This window comes from Lissotriton vulgaris, chromosome 6, assembly GCF_964263255.1.
Source record: "Lissotriton vulgaris chromosome 6, aLisVul1.2, whole genome shotgun sequence".
Classification (NCBI taxonomy): Eukaryota; Metazoa; Chordata; class Amphibia; order Caudata; family Salamandridae; genus Lissotriton; species Lissotriton vulgaris.
In genome coordinates this window covers 203,347,878-203,369,353 of record NC_141694.1, presented here as the reverse complement: position 1 = coordinate 203,369,353, position 21,476 = coordinate 203,347,878, and the positions used below count along the sequence as shown (strand labels likewise).

The 21,476-nt window shown below is 45.2% G+C and overlaps 1 protein-coding gene across 1 annotated transcript in view; it reads left to right on the top strand.

Moving 5' to 3' along the window:
• Positions 1-21,476, top strand: part of LOC147707023 (adhesion G protein-coupled receptor F5-like) — a 948,772-nt gene that overhangs the window by 314,412 nt on the left and 612,884 nt on the right. The window contains exon 9 of the mRNA XM_086926247.1: positions 4,807-5,013. Coding sequence (XP_086782373.1) covers positions 4,807-5,013 — 207 coding nt within the window. The remainder of the gene's footprint in view (positions 1-4,806; positions 5,014-21,476) is intronic.

Genomic DNA, 21,476 nt, shown 5'->3' with positions numbered 1-21,476 from the left:
ACCGTGGCCTGTGGAACTGAAACCTGCGGAAGAGAAGCCTGGGGAAGCTGAAGCTGTCGAAGCTGCTCCTGTGATGGGGGCGGAGGGAATTCTGCATTTACATAGTCTGGTGCGGGTTCTTCTAGATAGGAGGAAATAAAAGCTTCAGAAGCTGTCAGCTTCTGTCTACTTACTCTAAAGGGTACTGGTGGTGGCGTATGCGACCTACGGGATTTTTCTGGAGCGGTCACTTTAGCTAGTTCCTCTGAAAGGACGGGATAAATACCTGCAACAAGGGCATTTCTTTCTCTATCGGCCTGTTCTGCTTTGACCCGTTCCCCCTCCTCCTGCAATTCTTTTTCTCTGGCTTTTTCCGCTGCGTGTTTACTTCTCTCTGCTTGATGGAATTCTTTTTCTGCTCTCCTATGCGCTTCTTTATGCCATAACTCAATGGCATCTTTCTGGGACGGTCTTACTTTTCTTTTCCATAGCGCTTCCTCTACTTTCATAATACATTCAGAATCCCAGGTTCCTAAAGCAGGCCATCTGTACTTCTCCTCTAAATCCTTCGTGTAATCTACCCATAAGTCTAAAAACAATATGGCATCTAGCCCATGTTTATGGTACATAAAATGACCAGGTGTGTCTCTAGGCGGGACGGGAACTGCCTCTTCGAGTATCCCTTTCCTGGTCCCTAACTGACGTAATTTCGAAAACAGTGGCATGTTGGAACTAGCGTAATGAAAACACAATACACTAAAATAGACTGACTGAAACAATCATTCACACTACAACACTAAAACATTTAAAAACAGATACAGTTTGACTGATACAAGGGGAAAACATGAACTTGAAAACCGTTAACTTTATGTACTGTAATACAGTACAACCATACCGGTCTCATAAAGAGACGCGTCTTTACCGGACCCACCGAAATGGACCCGTCTTTACCGTGCCGGGGTGACCAGACACGTCTTTACCGAGCTCAAATAAATGAACTCGTCTTTATGCGTTCCCAATAACGGTACACACTGGGAAGCAGAACTTGAAGGCCTCGGAAACTCGATACTGCGTGACTGCGGTGCTGCGCATGAGCCTCGGAACAGGTGGGCCTCTGGATACCTCGGACCTTGCTCTCTCACGGCTTAGGCTCTGGTTGGGATGGTCCACAATCCTCACCGCCTCGTGTGGATGCCTGGTCGCAGTCCGTCTCCTCCGGGGGCCTGAGGGAGTAAGCAGGAAGACCCGCTGGCGTGTACACTTTGAAGCCCGTCACGGCTGTAGAAGGGGGCAGGGGCTGGACCTACATCGCCGGCGCGTGGGGAAGAGGACTAGGTCCTGTTCGGGCGCCAGATTATGTGGTAAATAAAATTATTACCCTGTCGGAATTTCTATACTTAAACAAAGGGTCATGCATATAATGAGAGGCAGAGTCCGTGGTGTCCGATTCAAAAGGGCTTTATTTCAGTAACTTGAGTTAAGGGAGAATCGGGTTCCATCACCACTAAGGTTCAGGAAGGGTCGTCATCTGAACTTTATTCACAGAGTACATTATTTAAACGTTAAACATACATTAACTTGCATAGAGAAGGCGGAGCACTCCAGGTGGAACAAGAGAAAGAGAGATAAGAGTACATGGGTGTGGAAAAAAGCGTACACGTGGGCGTTCCCTTGAGGAGTCATAGGTGTGTCATAGGTGGGTGGATACATGGAGGGGGTCTGCGCAGCTGGAACCTTTACCCTACTTGTGTGCACTACTTGGTCATGACGTGGAATTGACGTGTGACTGGGGGAAGCTGGGGGGAGCTAACTTTCGTTCTAGTAGAGAATCCTTGGGTGTCAGGACGACCTGCACGCCTGGTATTATCTGGTATCTGAAGTTTGGAGGATGTATTATCTGGAGTAAAGGTCACTCGAGCAAAGGTTGCTCATCTCTAGGAGCCTGTGTGGGCATACATTTCTTCGTGCATTGCGTGGGGCCCATGGGCCTTCTATGGATGCAAGCTCTGTAAATCACTTAAATGGAGACAGAAAGGCTGGGCTCTATCCATGTGGATGGGGTTCTGTTTACCTTCTTCACTAAGCAGGAATGTGTTTCTGTAGAGCCGAACAGATAACTGTAAGCAAAATACTGTCTTGGCAAGCCGGACTGGGCTCCTCTCGGCTGAGCAGCAAGTAAGCGAGAGGTCAGGGATACATAGCTAAACAGCAGCTTTCAGAGTGTCTAGAAGTCTTGGGTCATGGCCCGGCTGAGCCACAAAATGGGTTCATCTCGACTTTTAAACGTGCACCATGCAAATAATTGGCAACAAGGGCAACATAGGCCTCAATGCAGAATTAACGTGGCAGGCTTGGTAACTGACATACTAATGTTGAACGGAAATGCAGATGCGTTATTATTACAGGCATGAGAGGGAAAATGCATGGGTGAACGTGGGTACATGCAGGGGACACATTGGCCACATAAAAATTTCTATTTCCTCAAATGAACCCGCACTCCTACTGGCTGTTCCTGACAAGGCAACACCAATTAGATGGGGTATCAAGAACAATGCTTTCTGGGACACCTTTGCCCCCCTTATGGAAAATTATCAACCCGTCTAATCACTTCAATGACCCGTTACCACCTAACATCTTCAAATTAGTTAAGGACGAAATCACCCCCTTCTGGACAAAGATAGTCAATGCTTTCTTGTCACAAGGTATGATCCCAGAATGCATCAAAGAGGCACTGGTAATGCCAATATCAAAAAATAACAGTGGATAGTACAGATCTTAACAACTTCCGACCTATCTCCAGTATACCTACCCTTGCCAAACTCCTGGAGAAATGCGTCCAATCACAACTATGTGCTCACATTGAAAATTACCACCTCCTGGACCAACATCAATCAGGCTTTCGTAATGGACATAGCACTGAATCGGCCCTCACTCACATGATTGATGATATCTTAACTATGCTAGATCGAAATGAATCCTGCCTCCTTATCCTACTTGACCTCTCCTCCGCATTTGACACTGTTAATCATGACAAACTCCTATTCATCTGGAGCATAGGATGGGCCTTTCAGGTCAGGTGCTGCATTGGTTTGTGTCCTTCCTGCAACACAGAACCCAAAGAGTTAAAGCAAACCACTCACTCTCACAGCCATCCCTGTCAGCATGGGGGTTCCCCAAGGATCCTCCTTATCGCCCATTCTCTTGAATCTGTTCCTGGAACCATTAGATAACTTTCTAAATTCCTTGGACATTAGGTTCCATATGTATGCAGATGATACCCAACTCTATCTGAAAATCTCCTCTCCGGAGGACATCACTTCACTCAACTCTACACTACTGACTACCCAAAATTGGCTGACCAAGAACCACCTCCTGTTAAACACCTCTGAAATATACTCCTAATATCGACCTATGGATAAACCAACTAACCGCCTTCAACGGCTCCCCCCGCATCATCGATTCAGCTAAATCCCTAGGAATTACTCTGGACAAGCATCTGAATATGAAGTCTTACAACAGCAACGTGTGCAAGGGAACTAACCACCTACTAAGAACACTCAGGAATCTGAAACCTTTCCTACCGCAACCAGATTTCAAGCAAGTGGTCCAAGCGCTTGTCCTACCAAGACTTGACTATGTGCAGTGCCACGCTATGTGGACTCCCTAAATACTCTTTGGCCCCCCTAAAGGCCTCTCTGAATGCAGCAGCCAGACTGATCATGGGCACCAAGCGGAATACACACATCTCTTCGGTTTTAAAATCACTAAATTGGCTACCCTACGAAGCTAGAATTCAACTGAAGATTGTCTGCCTTTCACACAAAGCCCTCCACTTCAAAACCCCTATCTACCTCGCACAAAAACTAGATCTATCTGGCGGAGGTAGATCGTCAAGGAGTGCCAATTCCCTCCTCCTGAAACAACGGATCTTCCTCAAAAAAAGAACTTGCCACGAGCTTTCTCTGGATCTGCTCCAAAAATGTGGAACTCTCTTCCACCCGAAATTCGGAGGATCTCTTTCAAGGCCGCTTTCAAATTGGAAGCAAAAAAAATCCTCATGAAGAAGGTTTTACCTTAATAGGAGGGGCAATATATATATACCCTTCTTGTACTCTATTTTCCGCCCGAAAGGCACCGGACATTGTATAATATGATTCATCCCTGTATATGATTATTTGGTAGAGTTTATTTTCCTGTACATGATTATTGTGTTTGCTCCCCTCTAATCATTATGATACATCTTCTTCCCCATCGTGTGCTCACCCAGGTCTGTAAATGTTCTATTAGTTTTACCACTTTATTCAATGCTTAGCAGAAGCCCCATATAATTCATGTTTTAAATTTTACTATAGTATTGATTATTATTCCTGTTTACGATTATTCAACTACTACCTTTATATCACCACGCTACATCATATAGCCCCCTCCTTGTCCTCTCTGGATTTATAATTGATTTGTCTACCCATGTTTGATTCATGATCTGATTGTTACCTTTCCCTATAACTGTAAAGTGCTCTGATATCCTTCGGGATCTAGTCCGCGCTATATCAAACTTTATAAATAAATAAATGAAATGTATAATTTGTCCCAGTGAGCTTGTGCAGTGGGCAAAGAGTTCATGAACGAGATGAAACTAGATCAGAAATTTAAAGCTGGTTTGAACTGGGGCCCCCAAAATATGTTTGTCCAAGGGTCCCCGAAATCCTTAAGATGTCCCTGGGTTTAGATACAGGTTATGATATTTGGATGTCTGAAATGTCCAGTAACTGTTGCTTAACATTTTGTAATCACAGAATATACCAATTTACAACATATTTTCTTCCGCAGGTGAATACAGATGCTCACTAGATGATACAAGTGTTATTTATGTGGCATCACGAAATGTTACTATTTTATCCATATACACAACATTTAATAGCAGCAATTACTTCCTGTGTGATGGAAACTGGTACATGCTGTACAAGTGGTGTACAAATGGGCGGATATTGGATCTTGATTGCGCCTGTTTATATTTAGGAGGGCCAAAAATCCATGGTAAGTTAAAACAATATTTTGGCTTCTTGAGCTTTCGTTATACACTGAAAAGCGAGAAAAACATAACTGTGCTATTATTTCTTTCACATTTCTTCGCTGAGTTCCTAAATACAAAAATGATAATATTGATTTTCTTGAAACAGCAGCATTGGTAATACAAGAAGAATTATCACCAAGATTAACTGTTAAAATTTGAATAGCCAATCAGGAGGCTTGCATCAATTGGACAATCGATAGAGACTGTTAATCTTCCATAGTGTGGACTTTCTGGAGTTTGTGGATCCTGTGTTGACTGCGGGACATCAGGATACTCACAAAGGCCGTTTGACTCGGGCATCCGTGAAATGAGTGCAGACAAGTGGAGGTACATACAAATGTGGCTGTGGTGCTTTCCACAGGAAAATGGAATGAACAATGCGCACCCGCAGATGAGTGGGGGAAAGGGCCTAGAACTAAGCAGGCACTAAAGGGACAGCCACAGTACAGAGTTGCAAAGGAGGTCTAGTGCTAGAGTCTGGTAGAGTGCTCTTGCATGGGTGTAATGTACACATGGTCAGGGAGACACGGCATTCACTATTTTTAGCAAAAGAAATTGAAGCTACATTTGAGGACCTGATGTGGTTCATGTGCTAATGTCCCCTTTGCTCATTGTTCTAGGAATATAGAGGGTTATTTGTTTCCAGGCTTTGTATTATTTGCCCTTTTGTCTCATAATATTGAGTGGGCCGATAACACCCAGTGTTGTCCAGCTCTGCAGTCTTTATTCAAACGTGTGCTACTCACAAGGGTCAGGTGTGTGGGAGGGCTCAGGGTGGTGATATACCATCCTACACAAGCTTTCCAGGTGACAAAGTGGGCATGATTTATCAAGGAGTATGATTTGTCCTTGCGTCACGCAAGTTGAAGCAAGGTAGTGCAATACCTTAATTCAAATTCAGAAAGCCACAAGAGGTGATTTGTGCCATCTTGCGTGGTTTTGTACAGAAATGTAATGCAGGGGCTTGTGCTGTGTTACGTTTCATTTCGAGCTGGGTAGCGCATGGACACACCCGTACATCAACCCATGGTTGTGGCACAATTCCAGATATACAAAGATTTATAAAACTGGAATTGCATCAAATCGGTAAACCTCCCAGAGCATGGTGTAATAAGGCAAAAACACTTTTTTCTCTTTCTTATTTCCTCTTTCTATTTGTGATGCATTCTGCACCACACTTACAAAAAGGAAATTGCCCCTTTGGATTGTTTTCATGCATGAAGGAGTCCCTTCCTCCACAGAAACAATACTGCCTGTAATGCAGGCACACGTGCAAATGGAGCAAGGGTGGCTGCATTGGCGCTAGGCAGCACACAGTATGCCACAGCTAGGAGGGAGCAGACGTGCACAATTTCTTAGTAGATGTGATGCATTTCTTCTCTTTGTTTCATGCAACAAGTGCAGCATCTTTGGTTGCTGCTCTGCATGTGGGAAACATTACCAAATAAGCCTATGTCAATGCACATTTTAGGTAATTTCTCAGATAAATCACAGTCAGCTTAACGTAGTGTTTTGGGAGCACCATCAATGAGAATTTGCCACCAATAGACACTTCTTTGAATAGGGTTTAAGAAAAGGAAGCTATACATTTTATTGTTTATAAAGTGTACATTTCTCGATATCGTAATGGATGCACAAGAGAATTGGCACAAAAAGGAGAGTGTCATGAGAGTTTACATCTACTGCTCCAGTGAGTTTTTAGTGACTAGGTCAGTACCAATGGCACATTTTGTCAAAGATACATTTAATATTGACATAAAAAGCAGAAAAGAAAAGAGTTGCCCCTTGGCCCATTAAGGTTTTGTCGGGCAGATTGCTACTACGTTTTGCCAGAAAAAAACCTTGTCGGGAGGAAATGAAAATACATTTATTTGCCTAAATGTAGCATGTTTTAATTTTGTTTTAAGAACCAGCAGCGAGGAAGCCAATAAATAAAGTATGCACGTGCAGTGTACAAGTTGAAACTATGCAGGCTCGAGGCATAGCGTTTCAGGTCTGCCCGGTCCTTTCAACCAGGCCCTTTGCTTCATGCTTGTCGTATGTGCATGACAAGGAAAGGACACAATAATCTTGTGCAGTGTTGGCATCTGGAAACAAGTACAAGTATCTTACTCTGCCTTTGAATATTAACTCCAGAGTCTGGAGTTATTATTCAAAGGCAGGGTAAGACTCACTGCAAAAACCTCAAGCAAGGCACTGCACGGCATATCTCAAAAATGAAATATCAATTTTTTGTTGGCAAAGCCGCACGGGGAGATTAGATTTACCCAGATTCACAGAAAGTTGAGTGATGATGCCGAGACTCGAACCTGGTTCCCCTCGTGTGAACCAGGTTTGAGTCTCGGCATTGTCGGCTCAACAACCCCTCCATAGTTGTCAGCTCTGCTCTGCTGCTCTAACCCTTTTGATAGTAAGGCTGTATGGGAGGATGCAGGTACAATCAAATACAACTGGGCGGAAGGCCAACGCAACTATGCTAGCAACGCAGTCATATACTTTACTCACCAGTCTCAGTCGGAATCCATATCATGTGACCTGTATACGTCTAAGGCAGGCTCTTGTCAGAAGTAAGATGCCAAATTAATGAAGTTGTGCGCAAGGCCTCGATTCGGCTCAGGGGGCCACCACGACTATGAGGACAGGCCCGCAGCTGATATCTCTCCTCTCATCGCTCTCTCCATGCTCCCCTGTTTGTAATGGCGTCAACCTATGCCCAAAGAGTGGGGAGGGGGAGGGAGAAGCTGAGAGCTAGGGCACATTGACCAATCACTCCACCTCTTCACAATGAAGCCGTGTAGTGATTGGTGAATATGCTTCCCACGCTCGGGCATGGACACACACACCCAGTCACAGGCTCTGTGCCACGCTAAAGCAACCAATCATGATGCTGCTAAGCAGCGCCTGGATTGGCCAGTGCAGGAAAACACGCCGCTCCTCAGGAGACCGGTGGGGGGGGGCTGCAGCTTTGACCCTCACGGCTCCTTCATTGTACAGGTGAGAGTGTTGAAAACTGTGCATGTTGGGCTGGCCAAGGAAAGGCACAGCCCCGACCCGACATGCGCAGTAATTGTACTGACTTCTCCTAAACCCGCACCCACTCCCCCTAAGCCGGCAGACGTAAGTGACGTGTGTATTGGTGATGATTGAAAGGAAACAGCCGGCGGCTGAGACTGCTTTCTGCCGCGGGCTGAGTAATTAAGTGTAAGTAACACTACACTTATTCAACACATTTTTTGTTCATACAGCTCACAGCTGCCTGGGGCAAAATAATGAGGGGGGCGTCGCCCAACCCCCCTAGTGGAGGAACCGCCCCTGACAAGAGGCGAGCCACCAAAGGGGAGACAGAAGATACAGAAGACCCCTAAAAGCCAGAATGGCAGCCCACTGCACCCAGAGTGTGGACACAGCGACCCCCAGGACAAACCCATCCCGCAAGAAGTCCAGCACCTGCACAACCGCACAGGAGGAGGAAGACAGACCCTTACCAAAGCACCAGGAGGAGAAGTTCTTCCAATGATGGTCGTAGGACTTCATGGTGGAAGGGCGCCTAGACAACTGGATGCACCGGGCAACCTCATCAGAACAACCCTGACACAAAAAACCTAGCTTTTCAAGTTGCAAACCCCCAGCCGGAGGCGGCGCAAGGAGGACAGGCAGAGAAGAGGAGCCGTCAGATGGGATGGACACAGGGAAACTGCCAATGGGGGCATACAGACAAAGTCAGAAGAAGGGGAAACCAAGGCCGATGGGACCACTCTGGCACCACCAGAAGAACCTCCGCCCGATCCAACCGAATCTTCCGGAGGATCCGGGGGATCAAGGCAAATGGCGGGAAGGCAAACAGGTGACCTAGTGACCACAGGACAGAGAAGGCGCTGATCACCCAGGCCAATCGAGTGGGAATGAGGCTGCAAAAATGAGGAAGAAGGGCAGACTCCTCCGAGACAAACAGATCCAGCCAGGGAAGGTGGAACCGGAGGACAATCTGATGAAACAGAACCGGCGACAGACACATGGTCACAGAGAAAGGGAACACCTTTTCAGGGAGTCTGGAGGCCCATTCTCCTTCCCCGGAAGATAGACAGCCATTAGAGACAAGAGACTCTGCTCGGCCCAAAGACCGATCTTCCTGGAAAGGAGAAACAGAGACCAGCACATGCCCCCTTGATGATTCACATACTCCTGAACAACCTGGTTGTCGGGATGAACAGAGACAGAACGGCCCAGAAGGAGAGGAGCAAACCACAGCAGAGCCAACCAAACTGCCTGCAGCTCCTTTCGGTCCGAGGACTGGAGAGACTCGAACTGGGACCAACGACCCTGAGCCTTGGAAGCACCCAGGACCGCACCCAACCCACGGCATTTGCATCGCTGGACAACACTACCACAGACGGAGGGGGAAGAAGGTCGAACTCCCGGGAAAGAGACTGTGGGGACAACCACCAATGGAGAGCAGCCAGAAACCCCGGCGTGACGGAAATAGGAGCATAGTTATCCTGAGAGGCAGGATCCCAGTGGGCCAGGACGTGATGCAGGAAGCAATACAAATGCAGACGGGCCCAAGGGAGGAGATGCAGAGTGGAAGCCATCTCCCCTTGACTCCGCAACCAGAGCCGGGCAGACACATGGGACTGAGACAGAACCCACAAAAGGTGATGGAACATATTCAACTGCCTCTCCTGGGAGAGAAACACCATCCCCAGATCCATGCGGAAGAGAGCCCAGAGGAACTTTAGAGTCTGGGAGGGCAGCAGGGAGGACTTCCGGTGATTGATGAGGAACCCAAAGGACACCAGAAGATGTCACACATGGTCCACATCCAACAGAGCCTGAGAGAAAGAAGGAGAGACAATCAACCAAATATCCAGGTAGGGGAAAACCTGAAGACCCTTGGAATGGAGAATACCCACCAGAGGGGCCAAGAGCGTTGTGAAAATTTTTGACGCTGATGAAAGCCCAAAAGGAGGTACTCTGAACTGAAAATGCCTGGAGTCCACAGCAAAGCGGAGATATTGCTGATCCGCAGGATGGATAGGGACGTGAAGATAAACGTCCATGATATCCAGGGAAGCAAGGAAACACCTGGCATCACCAGATGCAGTACAGACAGCAAAGATCGACCCTCTTCAGATCCAAGACAGTGCGCAGATCCGTTGTATCCTTCAGGAAGAGGATCGAATAACAACCCCCCAGAGGAGGAACCTTCATGATGGCCACCTTCTCCAAAAGGAGGCGCACACCCTTCAGCAAGGCCGCCCGCCTCACAGGGTGACGAGGCATTGAAGTCTCCCGGAAAAGCGGTGGGGGAGGAGAGGAGAACTCCATCCAATAACCTGCCGACACAGTCTGTACCGCTCAGGCACCCGGGTGAGTCAACCACTAATGCAGAAAAAAGAAAAGGCGACCCCCAACCGGAAAAGGCAAACAGTCATTGCTCAGGAGAAGGGGCAGGGACAGCACCGCTAGTGGGGGCCCAGGACTTGGCACTACCAGGTGCCACCGGCCAAGACTCCTGCCACAAAAGGGCTGCGGAGCACCCTGTGAAGACAAAAAACCAAAGGCAAGGCGATAGCCAAACCCCCGCCCCGAAGAAGGAGGGCAAACAGGAGCCACAAGCTTGCGGTATTCCGTCGACTGCTTGACCAAATCCTCCAGCTGGGGCCCGAACTCCCTGGATCCCACAAAGGGCAACTTAAACAGGACCAACTTCTGAGGACTCAGCCTTCCAAGAACACATCCAGATACGACCCCTAGCAGCAATCGAAGCCCCAAAAACAGCTGCTGTGGCACCCAAATTGTCAAAAGAAATGTCTGAAAAATAGTACACCCGGAGCTCCATGAGGGCCAAGACAGAGGAGGCGTCTTCCCCATCCTGCAAAAGAAGAGCCAGGACCTGGAAATCTTTCATCAGGGACTGGTCAACATAGTTGGAGTTGGTCGTGGCCCTTACCGCAAAGTTGGAAGCTGTGTAGGAACACTTTGCCACCCCTTCCACCCGTACATACACAGCGTCAGAAGGAAGGGCATCATCAGACAAAACCGTACCATGCGTGGAAAGACCAGCCATCAATTGTCCACCTTGACAGACTGAGGGAACTCATCAAAATCAACAGGGGTCTATCCAAATTACCTTCATATACCTGGGTATGGACACAGTTTTATTCAATGAAAAATGGTATAAAGGAAAAAATACAGAACAAGTAGAGCACATTTAATTAACCTCTACACAATTATATTTATTGTTGCTGTATATATCAAAACATATTTGTCAAATACATGCGCAATGACAACTAATCAATGAAGAAAACACAAAAGGGACATATATCACAATATCTGTACATAACCAAAAACAAAATATACATGACACAGTAACCCTAAAAAAATATTCTCAGTAGTGTCCCCCTTACAATACTGGGCAAACCACTTAGAGGCAGTCAAGGTGACACACTAAAGGCTAGTGGACCAGTTGACCTAGTTCTAGTGTGACACCCTACAATTCCACAGATTTCTATAATTTCACCTGCTCCTCCTTAGAAGTGTTGACGTGACCACGTTTCAGCCTTTTCTTCTTAAGCATCCTCAGGATAGGGATTATACATTACTAAACAAAACACACACAAAAAAACAAGAACAACATTACTCCAACATTATGATATGTGGAGAGCAAGCTGGCTGATAATCGTCACTGCCCATATTACCAACATGTGACCAAACACTAGTTCTACCAAACTCAAAACACCCACACCAACTACCGCTTAATGGTGAGTGTCTAATAAATGTTACCAGTAATAGAAATGATGAAATAAATGAAAAATAAAAATAAAAATAAATTTGAAAAATATATAAAATAGATTAGAAACCGCCTGACCCCTAAGAAAACTATAAACAAGCTATGAGTCCTTGTGCCACAATCCAGTATAGCGTGTGCAAGAGAAGGCTAACGCATGCTACAAAACCAGTCACTTACATATTTCAAACAATCAAAGGACTGGGGTACAGAGTGTAGACCGGTGTCTCAGTGCTCTGCAAACAGTAACCTTTGAGGGGCAACATGAAGAAATCAGGTAAACAAAATACCTCTCCCGTGGGCAAACTCAAGTAAATCCAAGTGCCTCTACATGACAAAACGCTTACCTCCCACTATGAGTGGTGGAGCACCCGCCACGTGTGTTCATATGATAAATCAACATCCGTGTCAATATCATTTGTTCCATCTATTCCATTAGGAACCAATCAGCCTACATAAGGAGAACACATGAAGCTTGAATGGTACAAACATAATACAGTGTGAGTCTATCGCTCCAAGCGCATACACCCCCCTAAAAACCGGTAATCTAATAACTTACTATTTGTGGATTTAGAGCTAAGCAAAATCTCCTCAATAGACCTCTGATCCCCGCAGTCGCCAAAGTACATCAGTTTTTTAGCTGCGACGCACCGTGTGGTATTAATGGACTCTCTTCTCCCTCCGTGGCATCATCAAGCTAGTACGAGCATGGACATAGAAAAGGAACTCTAAAACACCATGAACACTAAGCTCAAGTCCCCACTCTCCGACTCATAGTGTCGGACATGGTGGAGATATAAAGCTGAAGCATCCTTATCCTAACGTCTAAGTGCTTCCCACTATTCTACATGTCCAAGGTAGCCCAGCTCGCAGGTTCCCACTATTTCCCACTATTTTAGAAGGGTGCTAAGGTACATCGAATATACGAAATACCGAAACAGTCCTACCCATAATTACAAGTAGCAACCTGTAGTCTACTTTCAAGGGATATTTTATGAAGGACTATAGAGTTCCACTAATTACACATACGCTCACTATTTTAAGCGGTACAGAAAAGGGTGAAAATATTAAATAAAATAAAATTAACCTGAGAACACCTCTCCACTGCTACGGGAGACCAACCTGACTTACTATTTAAAAGTAAATATACCATTGCTGCTTAAAGAACAATATATAGGCAGTCAGTGAATCGAAAATGTTCACACCAGCTTACTCAACCCGCATAAAGGGTTGAGCAATATAAACCCATCTCAAATAAAAATCTACGTTATATACAATATATACAACTGCACACATTGTGGCATTATATTATACATGATAACTGAAGCATAAACACTAAAACTTGTGGCAGTGTATTATACATGGTTGTAATGGCTGGATTTTCTGTTCAGATGGGATCAGCCCCAGGGGCCCCTATGACCCAGCCAAAACGTACTCACCTTCCCTCCTCAGATCGTATTCACAATGGATAAATATACAAATATATATATATATATATAGATCGCACCTAAGGATGGGGAATGACAATATACATGTATGGATTTTCTACAATATCTTATTCACATCAGTTGGTCTCGCGGCCACCCCGACCCAGACCGTTCTACCCTAGGGCAGATATGACACACAATCCGGCGTGTCTACATACGGGCCTGCAGAACCCAATGCTCCCTTTTCCAAACTGTTTGCAATCCTGCAAAACTACACACTAGTTCGACCTCCTAGTGCTCTCATTTATTCAAGCCACAATCTAGTGGGTATACACACTGGTAATCCTCCCCAGTGCTCTCATTAACGCCGTATATCAACGACGACCACATTCCTATGACCAGTTATCAGGATAATATCTCAGTTACCTACTCGGAATAAAACTATAATAATGACTTTGAACACAGTTCCGAATTATATGGTGTACTTTCTACTCTTGGCATCAAAGGTCCACTCACTCCCTCTTTGTTCGATCACCATTTACCTGATCGGGATTTCACATCCGTTCACATAAACAACTTTCGACTAGGAGATACATTTACCATTATTGAACATGAGTACAAGGCACACGATAATTCCATAAGAATTAGGGTATTTATTAACAATAGACACGAATCACATTACTATGCAACATAACTTCTGCAAAGAAAAGGTAAAGATTAGAGTGCACGTTTCTATTAGAGCTGGTCGGACGTCACCTGATTAATATGAAGTCTGGGCTCGGCAGTCATCTAGGTTCCCTTCTCGTCTCTGTGTCCTGGCTCGCCTTGCAGTCACACCTCAGCCATCACAAGTACACGTCTGCACCGCTAGGCTCAACCTCGTCTGCTTCCCTCCAGGGCACCGGAACCTTGCTGGTTATTAGCTACCGTATCTCTCTCTCTCTGTATCAGTGCGCTCCGCGCTAATTCTCCTTCAGTCTTTCTCAGAGAGTTTCGGTCTTAAATCTTTCTAAGACTTCAAAGATGGCGACTGTCCGCCGTGAGATAATTAATAGCAGAGATGCTAACGGCTAGATGCCGCCTACGGACTAACTGACAAACTGACTAACACCTTCGCTAATATCAAAGCCCGTTCCTTCATGGAAAGTTACGGCCAGTAACCTGCCGCCCACCAAATTCTTGTACCTCCCCGTACCAAGGACACGTTCCCAGCCGGCCGGCCTGAAGTTGTGTCTTCGGTGTGGAGAAAAATACATTCCTTCGATAAGGGTCAGCCTGAACCGGTTCTCTCCAAGCGAACAACAGCTTGAAACTAAAACATTACTCTTCACCTAGAAAGCCTTCTCGAGCTACCGGGCAGAAAGCAAAATGGAGTCTGTCTCGTTTAAGGCCTACGGAGCCCACAATATGCATAGCTCCATGGAAAATATCCCAGCATGTTAGCAAATGAGCAAATCATGACTAATACTTATATATCTATCCCCTAACTTAAATTCATAAGCCCTACTTTAAGGAAAATGACACGAAAATGCCCTAATATATGTAAGACAGGGGCCCTGTCTATAGTCCTAATCCCTATGCTATGGGGGTGATAGGCTGGAGTCACTCTCCATCATTCTCCCTCTCCAAAAGACCAGCAAAAGGGCAGCCATTACATTACACCCCTTGACTCCAGTCTATTAACCACAAACTAAATGGAGCTAACATCAGTAGAAGAATAATATGAAACAAAATTAACTGATCTACGACCCTTACTAAGTCTAAAAAATTGGAGCAAGGAAGGGATGCACTGAATAAAGCAACAAATAGCTATCAAGACACAAATAGCGACAATAACCCCTCCTAAAATCTGTCGTAAAGAATGCAAGTCAGGCAGCCAATTAAAAAGCCAGTCAAAGAAACCCTGATCTATATGTTGTCTAATTTCTGCAGTCAAGTCGTGGAGTTTGTCAATATGGGATTGGATGGCTTTAGAATGGTCAGACAAATTAAAACAGCACAGACCTTCAAAATCAGAACATTCATGTCCATGTTTCAGCAGGAGATAATCAATGTTTTGCAAAATAGCTCTACGTTCACCTTGGGCATCTAATAAGAGGTCAGATAAAACAGTGGATGTTTGGTTAATAGACTTAACCATCCAGCAGGCCATTTTGCCGATTGTTTTGGCATTATAAACGGCCAATGCAGGCACTCCAATAATAGAAAAAGCTAAACCAAGGTATTCTGATCTAGAATAGAGGTGAACAGAGGAATCACAATCTTCATGCAATGACATTGAATCACGTACAATACGGGAATGTGAAGTAGGATGTGAGGAAAACATTAGCAAACTCAATCTAGTGATGGCACATGGGCCACCAGAAATATTCGCAGGAATATAGGGCCAAGATGAATTCCCGCAGGAAAATAGCCATCCAGCTGGCAGTAACATTGAACGATAATGGCTAGTGGCTACTAATAATCGTTTACAAGTCATATTGTTTTTTACTGAAAGACATGAAGTCGGAAGTCTCTTTGAACATAGCAATCGTTGATGAGGTGAAAAAGAAGTAGCGGCCTGGAGCTTTAGCTTCAAGCACTCAGTAATAGCCTTAGGGTCACAAGTCATAATGAAACATAGGTCTCCAGGAGTAATATTAAAAGTAGTAATACGGGAATGAATAGCAACATCAAGGTCTGGAAGAGCAGTACATAAGGGGCAAAATTCATGAGCCGCAAAGTCGCCCAAGATAACATTAGGTCGGGCATTTGAAATATTAAAAATGTGTCGCAAAGTCTCGGTAGATGCAGGGACAGCAACCAAACAGGTCGCTAAAATGTCAGTGACAGATTTCATTGGGGTAAGACAAAAATGCAGAGAGTTCGTCACCCGCTTTGCGAGTGTAATCCAGAAGTTGGACGATGTAACCCACGCAGACCGCGGGGCTCGGATTATCCCATCAACCGGCGTCGGTGGATCCTCTCCTCTCCCGGCGTAGCAGGCCAAAAGGAGTCCAGCGCCGACACATCCTGCAGCAGCAGTCCAGAGAATGATCTGAAAGAATACAAACACAGACCTTAATCATTCTCGTAAGTAACATTTATCCTAGAATGCTGACAAACGGGACAATGTAGAATGACATCTTTTATTAAAGAAAAAGGAATATGAATTCCTCTATCGGCAGCCCACCTGCTAGTGGCTTTCTCTCCAAAATGTCCTGCTTTCTGATGGGCCCACTTCGCCAATCCCGCCAAATCAGAATCCTGCATGTCCACCACTGCCTCAGAAATTTTAGACTGTTCATCTGCAATGTTATGGAAAAATTTGTCAAGGGAGTCAATTGGAGTGTGAGCATCCACGTGAAAGATTGTTACAGTACTCTGCGGGAGCAACTCCCAAATTTCCTGCCACAGTTCCTTACCCCATAATTCTTTGGAATGCAATTCCCAATTATGAGAATGCCATGTTGGTAACCATACTGCCAGTCCATTCGCAGTGGACCAGGAATCAGTGAAAATATGACATGTGCCAGGTAGTTCCTGTTTCAAAACTTGGTAAACTGCATAGAGTTCAGCATATTGACTACTCTTACCATCTCCAGTTGTACTCAACAATTTCTGCGTGATCGGGTTGAATGAAACAGCTTTCCAATGTCTTTTGTCACCAATGAACTTCGCAGAACCATCCGTAAACCACACATGTTTTCTATCCTCCACGGACAGATCATCAAATGATTTACCCCACTTCACGGGAGACTCCTGCACCACGGGAACCGAACACTCACTTTCCGTCTCATTGGAGGGCGCCTGCGCCACTCGCTCATGTAAAACTGCCACACCTTTCGGACCCACACGTGCCCTGTCCTGAATGTACCATTTCCATTTAATCACACTAGCCTCCTGAGCATGTCCAATTCGATGGGACTTCGGTGAACTCAAAACCCATTGCATAATGGGAATTTCAGGCCTTAAAATCACAGCATGGCCTAGGGTCAATTGCTCGGTATCCAACAGAGCCCAATAACAAGCAAGCAACTGTTTTTCAAAAGGAGAGTAACGCTCACCAGCCTCCGGTAATTTTTTGGTCCAAAAACCTAATGACACTTTTTGTCTGCCCTGCTTTTGCCACAAACTCCAATTGGCATACAAGCCTTCCACGGACACATTCAAATCCACATCACCTTCACTCACGGGCCACAAATCCAAGGCATACTGAATAGCTTCTTTAGCCAAATTAAAAGCAGTCTGTTGAGGTTCACCCCATTCAAACGCATTCTTTTTACGGGTGACTCGATACAGTGGAGCCAAAATCTGACTCAAATGGGGAATATGCTGACGCCAAAATCCAAACAAACCAATAAAGCATTGAGCCTCTTTCCTGTTTCTGGGAATTGCAAAATCAAGTATTTTACGCTTTACTTGTGGGATCACTTCTCTGTGACCCTCATGCCAATTAATACCTAAAAATTTCACATTTTGGGATGGAGATTGTAATTTGTCGGGATTAATTTCCCAGCCTTTCGCTCGCAAACAGTCAATGATCTGATCTAAATGGGACTGCACCTGGTCTTGCGTTTCACCTTGAATCAAAATGTCGTCAATATAATGACAAACCTGAACTTGTGGATTCGTGGGTACTTTAGACAAATGCTCCGCCACCAGCCGGTGACAGATCATAGGACTATGTACATAGCCCTGAGGAAGACTCCGGAACGTCATTTGACGTCCATTCCATGTAAAACTGAACTGTTCCTGACATTCGGGAGCAATCGGGATTGAAAAGAATGCATTAGCAATGTCAATAGAAGCATACCATGTACCTGGATGCTTTTGAATTCTTTGAATCAGTGTGACAATGTCAGGCACTGCAACAGTCAATTTAGGTGTATTTTTATTCAATTCTCGATAATCAACAGTCATGCGCCAAGAATTGTCGCTTTTGCGCACGGGCCAAACGGGATTATTCCAAGCAGATGTGACCGGAGTAATGACTCCCGCGTCAACCAAATCCTGAATAGTAGCAGTAATCTCTTCATGACCACCTGGGATACGATACTGCTTCTGACAAACCACCTTTGTGGCTAAAGGCATTTTAATAGGTGGCATGCGTAAACGGCCAACCCGTACGGGTCTGGTCGAAATGTACTGTCTAGTTCCAAATTGATAACAACCATCATCCAGATGCCAAGTCATTCCTTTTAAAATGTCAATTCCAATTATGAATTCCAAAAGTGGCACAACCAACACAGAGTATTCTCTACGAGGAATTCTACCAATTTTAATTTCGAGTGCAGTTTGAACTGCGGGTGTCTCTTTACCACCCAGACCAGTAATTGTAAAAGATTGTCCATGACATTTTTTCGATTTACCATGAATTAAAGTGGCCTCCGCCCCAGTATCAACTAATGCTCGGGCCCTTTGGATATTACGATGTTTCCAAAAAATCTCAATATCTACATAGGGTCTGTAATCTCTGTGAGCCCACTTGCGTACCGGAGCTTGACCTATTTCCTAGTCATTTTTCCTGCGGTCTGTCAACCAAGACAAATCAGGGTAAATGCTTTCAGTTTTCTTTGGTATTAGAATGTCTTGTTCATATCCGTCTCCAGTACGAAACGGATTAGTGTCATGTTCAAAAAGATGTGAGTTACGATTAGAGGGTCTGTTACGATCCTCTCTCTTTCTCGTGTCAGGGGAATAACTCCTTTCATCTCTTCGTCTGTTGGAAACACGATCATCTCTTCCCCTCTCACGATCATCCTCTCTCCCCCTCCCTTCATTACGACGAGGGGATCCATCACGTTCATAGCGCCGATCATCACGGCGATCAGAATTCACACGTCGCCTCTCATCACCACTGTCATCCGAACCACGGTCATACTCATTCTTTCGCACACGACGGGCACCCTCCTTCCGATCCAAACCACGCTTACGAAACATATCCCATAGGATATTATTAGGCTCACCGTCAATGTCCTCCCTTTTGACACCATCAGCAATGAGAGCAAGAAACATGTCACATCTAGAGAACTTATAGTCCCCACCAGTGCGACCCTCAGGTCGAGATTGTCGTTCAGGTTTAAACCATTCACCCAGCTCACCAAGCTGACGAACAGACTCAAGCACAACAGACAAAGGATTGCCAGTTTGGTTATTCAATAATGTCATCATGACCTGCTTGTAAGCAACAGGGGAAGAACGGATAATGCGATTGCGCACAGAAGATGTTAAAAGACCATCCAATAACTTGTCAGCAGTACTAAGAAAGATAGACGTTTTCATAACTTCCTCCTATAGACTTTGCGACGCATCGCGCAAAGTGTACCACGGTTTCTCATCAATAGGCCAATCAGATTCAGTTGGATATTTATGATTACAGCCGTCAGACGCAAGCTGGAGCAAAGAAATTTGACCAGCACCATTATAATTCCGAAAATGATCCTGAATCGTAGAATCAGAACTCAAAGAGCAAAATCGTAAGCAATCAACAGCATCGAGCATAATACCGGCAGCGCCAAGTTCATAAAGACGCACCATCCAGGTAAGCAAGGCCTCACCAGGCCGTTGTCGAAATCGTTGTAAAATGTCACTAACCTCCTGCTGAGTAAAATCTTCAATACAATCAAGAGCTATACCACCCGGGTTACCAGGGGCCTGTTGTAATTTTCGTCGAAAAATAGGGTGAGCAGAAACTGCAGGAAGAGCTTCCGAGGAAGCCCGCATCTTAGATTTAGCAGCACAATCAGGGCAAGCTACATCATCCGCACGGGAAGAACGAGCACGGTCACAGTCAGGACCTAAATCAGTACATGAAGCAGATTTACAATCACGTCCGGAGCGAGAAGACTCGCGCTTGTCACCCTCCTCTGCCGAGGAGTCAGAAGTATGAGAATCCCAGATATTACCGTCCCACTCATCGGGGTTCCAATCCATTCCAGCTTTTGCTACAAGCATACGCACTTTACGTGAAGATACACGTCCACGACGATGTTTATACTTATATCGTGCAATACGGACCGCAGCTCTTTCAGCAATGGTCTGATATGTTTCAAGTTTGTCGGCAAGCAATTTATTTTGACAACGCAACAAAGTATGTGCATTTTGCAACTCAACACACTGTCCTTCAATATCTTTAAACTGCTTTTGTAGCTGAACAAACCTTTCATGCAATATCCTGTATGCATTAAGAACAATCCAACCTCTGCGTCCTAAAATAGGAAGCTCATCACCCTTCACTACTGGCGCTTTCTGCAAGCATGACACCACATCGGCAGGCTCCGCCTGCTCCAAACATGAAGACCAATTTTCACTCAAACCAGTAGAGTCGGCCCACTCACGGGCCAATGCCTCATAAGGGGTACATTCCCAGCCGGGAATCTGAATCGGTAGCTTGAAAACCGACGAAGATTTTTTCGTAAACATAATGACACAACAAAGTTATATATACAATTATAAACAAAATTTTATACGTACAAGCTGAGCGCAAACCAACAAGATTAAAACAATACAATGCACACAGGCTTCGTAAACAGTTTGTGACGCCAGATGTAATGGCTGGATTTTCTGTTCAGATGGGATCAGCCCCAGGGGCCCCTATGACCCAGCCAAAACGTACTCACCTTCCCTCCTCAGATCGTATTCACAATGGATAAATATACAAATATATATATATATATAGATCGCACCTAAGGATGGGGAATGACAATATACATGTATGGATTTTCTACAATATCTTATTCACATCAGTTGGTCTCGCGGCCACCCCGACCCAGACCGTTCTACCCTAGGGCAGATATGACACACAATCCGGCGTGTCTACACACGGGCCTGCAGAACCCAATGCTCCCTTTTCCAAACTGTTTGCAATCCTGCAAAACTACACACTAGTTCGACCTCCTAGTGCTCTCATTTATTCAAGCCACAATCTAGTGGGTATACACACTGGTAATCCTCCCCAGTGCTCTCATTAACGCCGTATATCAACGACGACCACATTCCTATGACCAGTTATCAGGATAATATCTCAGTTACCTACTCGGAATAAAACTATAATAATGACTTTGAACACAGTTCCGAATTATATGGTGTACTTTCTACTCTTGGCATCAAAGGTCCACTCACTCCCTCTTTGTTCGATCACCATTTACCTGATCGGGATTTCACATCCGTTCACATAAACAACTTTCGACTAGGAGATACATTTACCATTATTGAACATGAGTACAAGGCA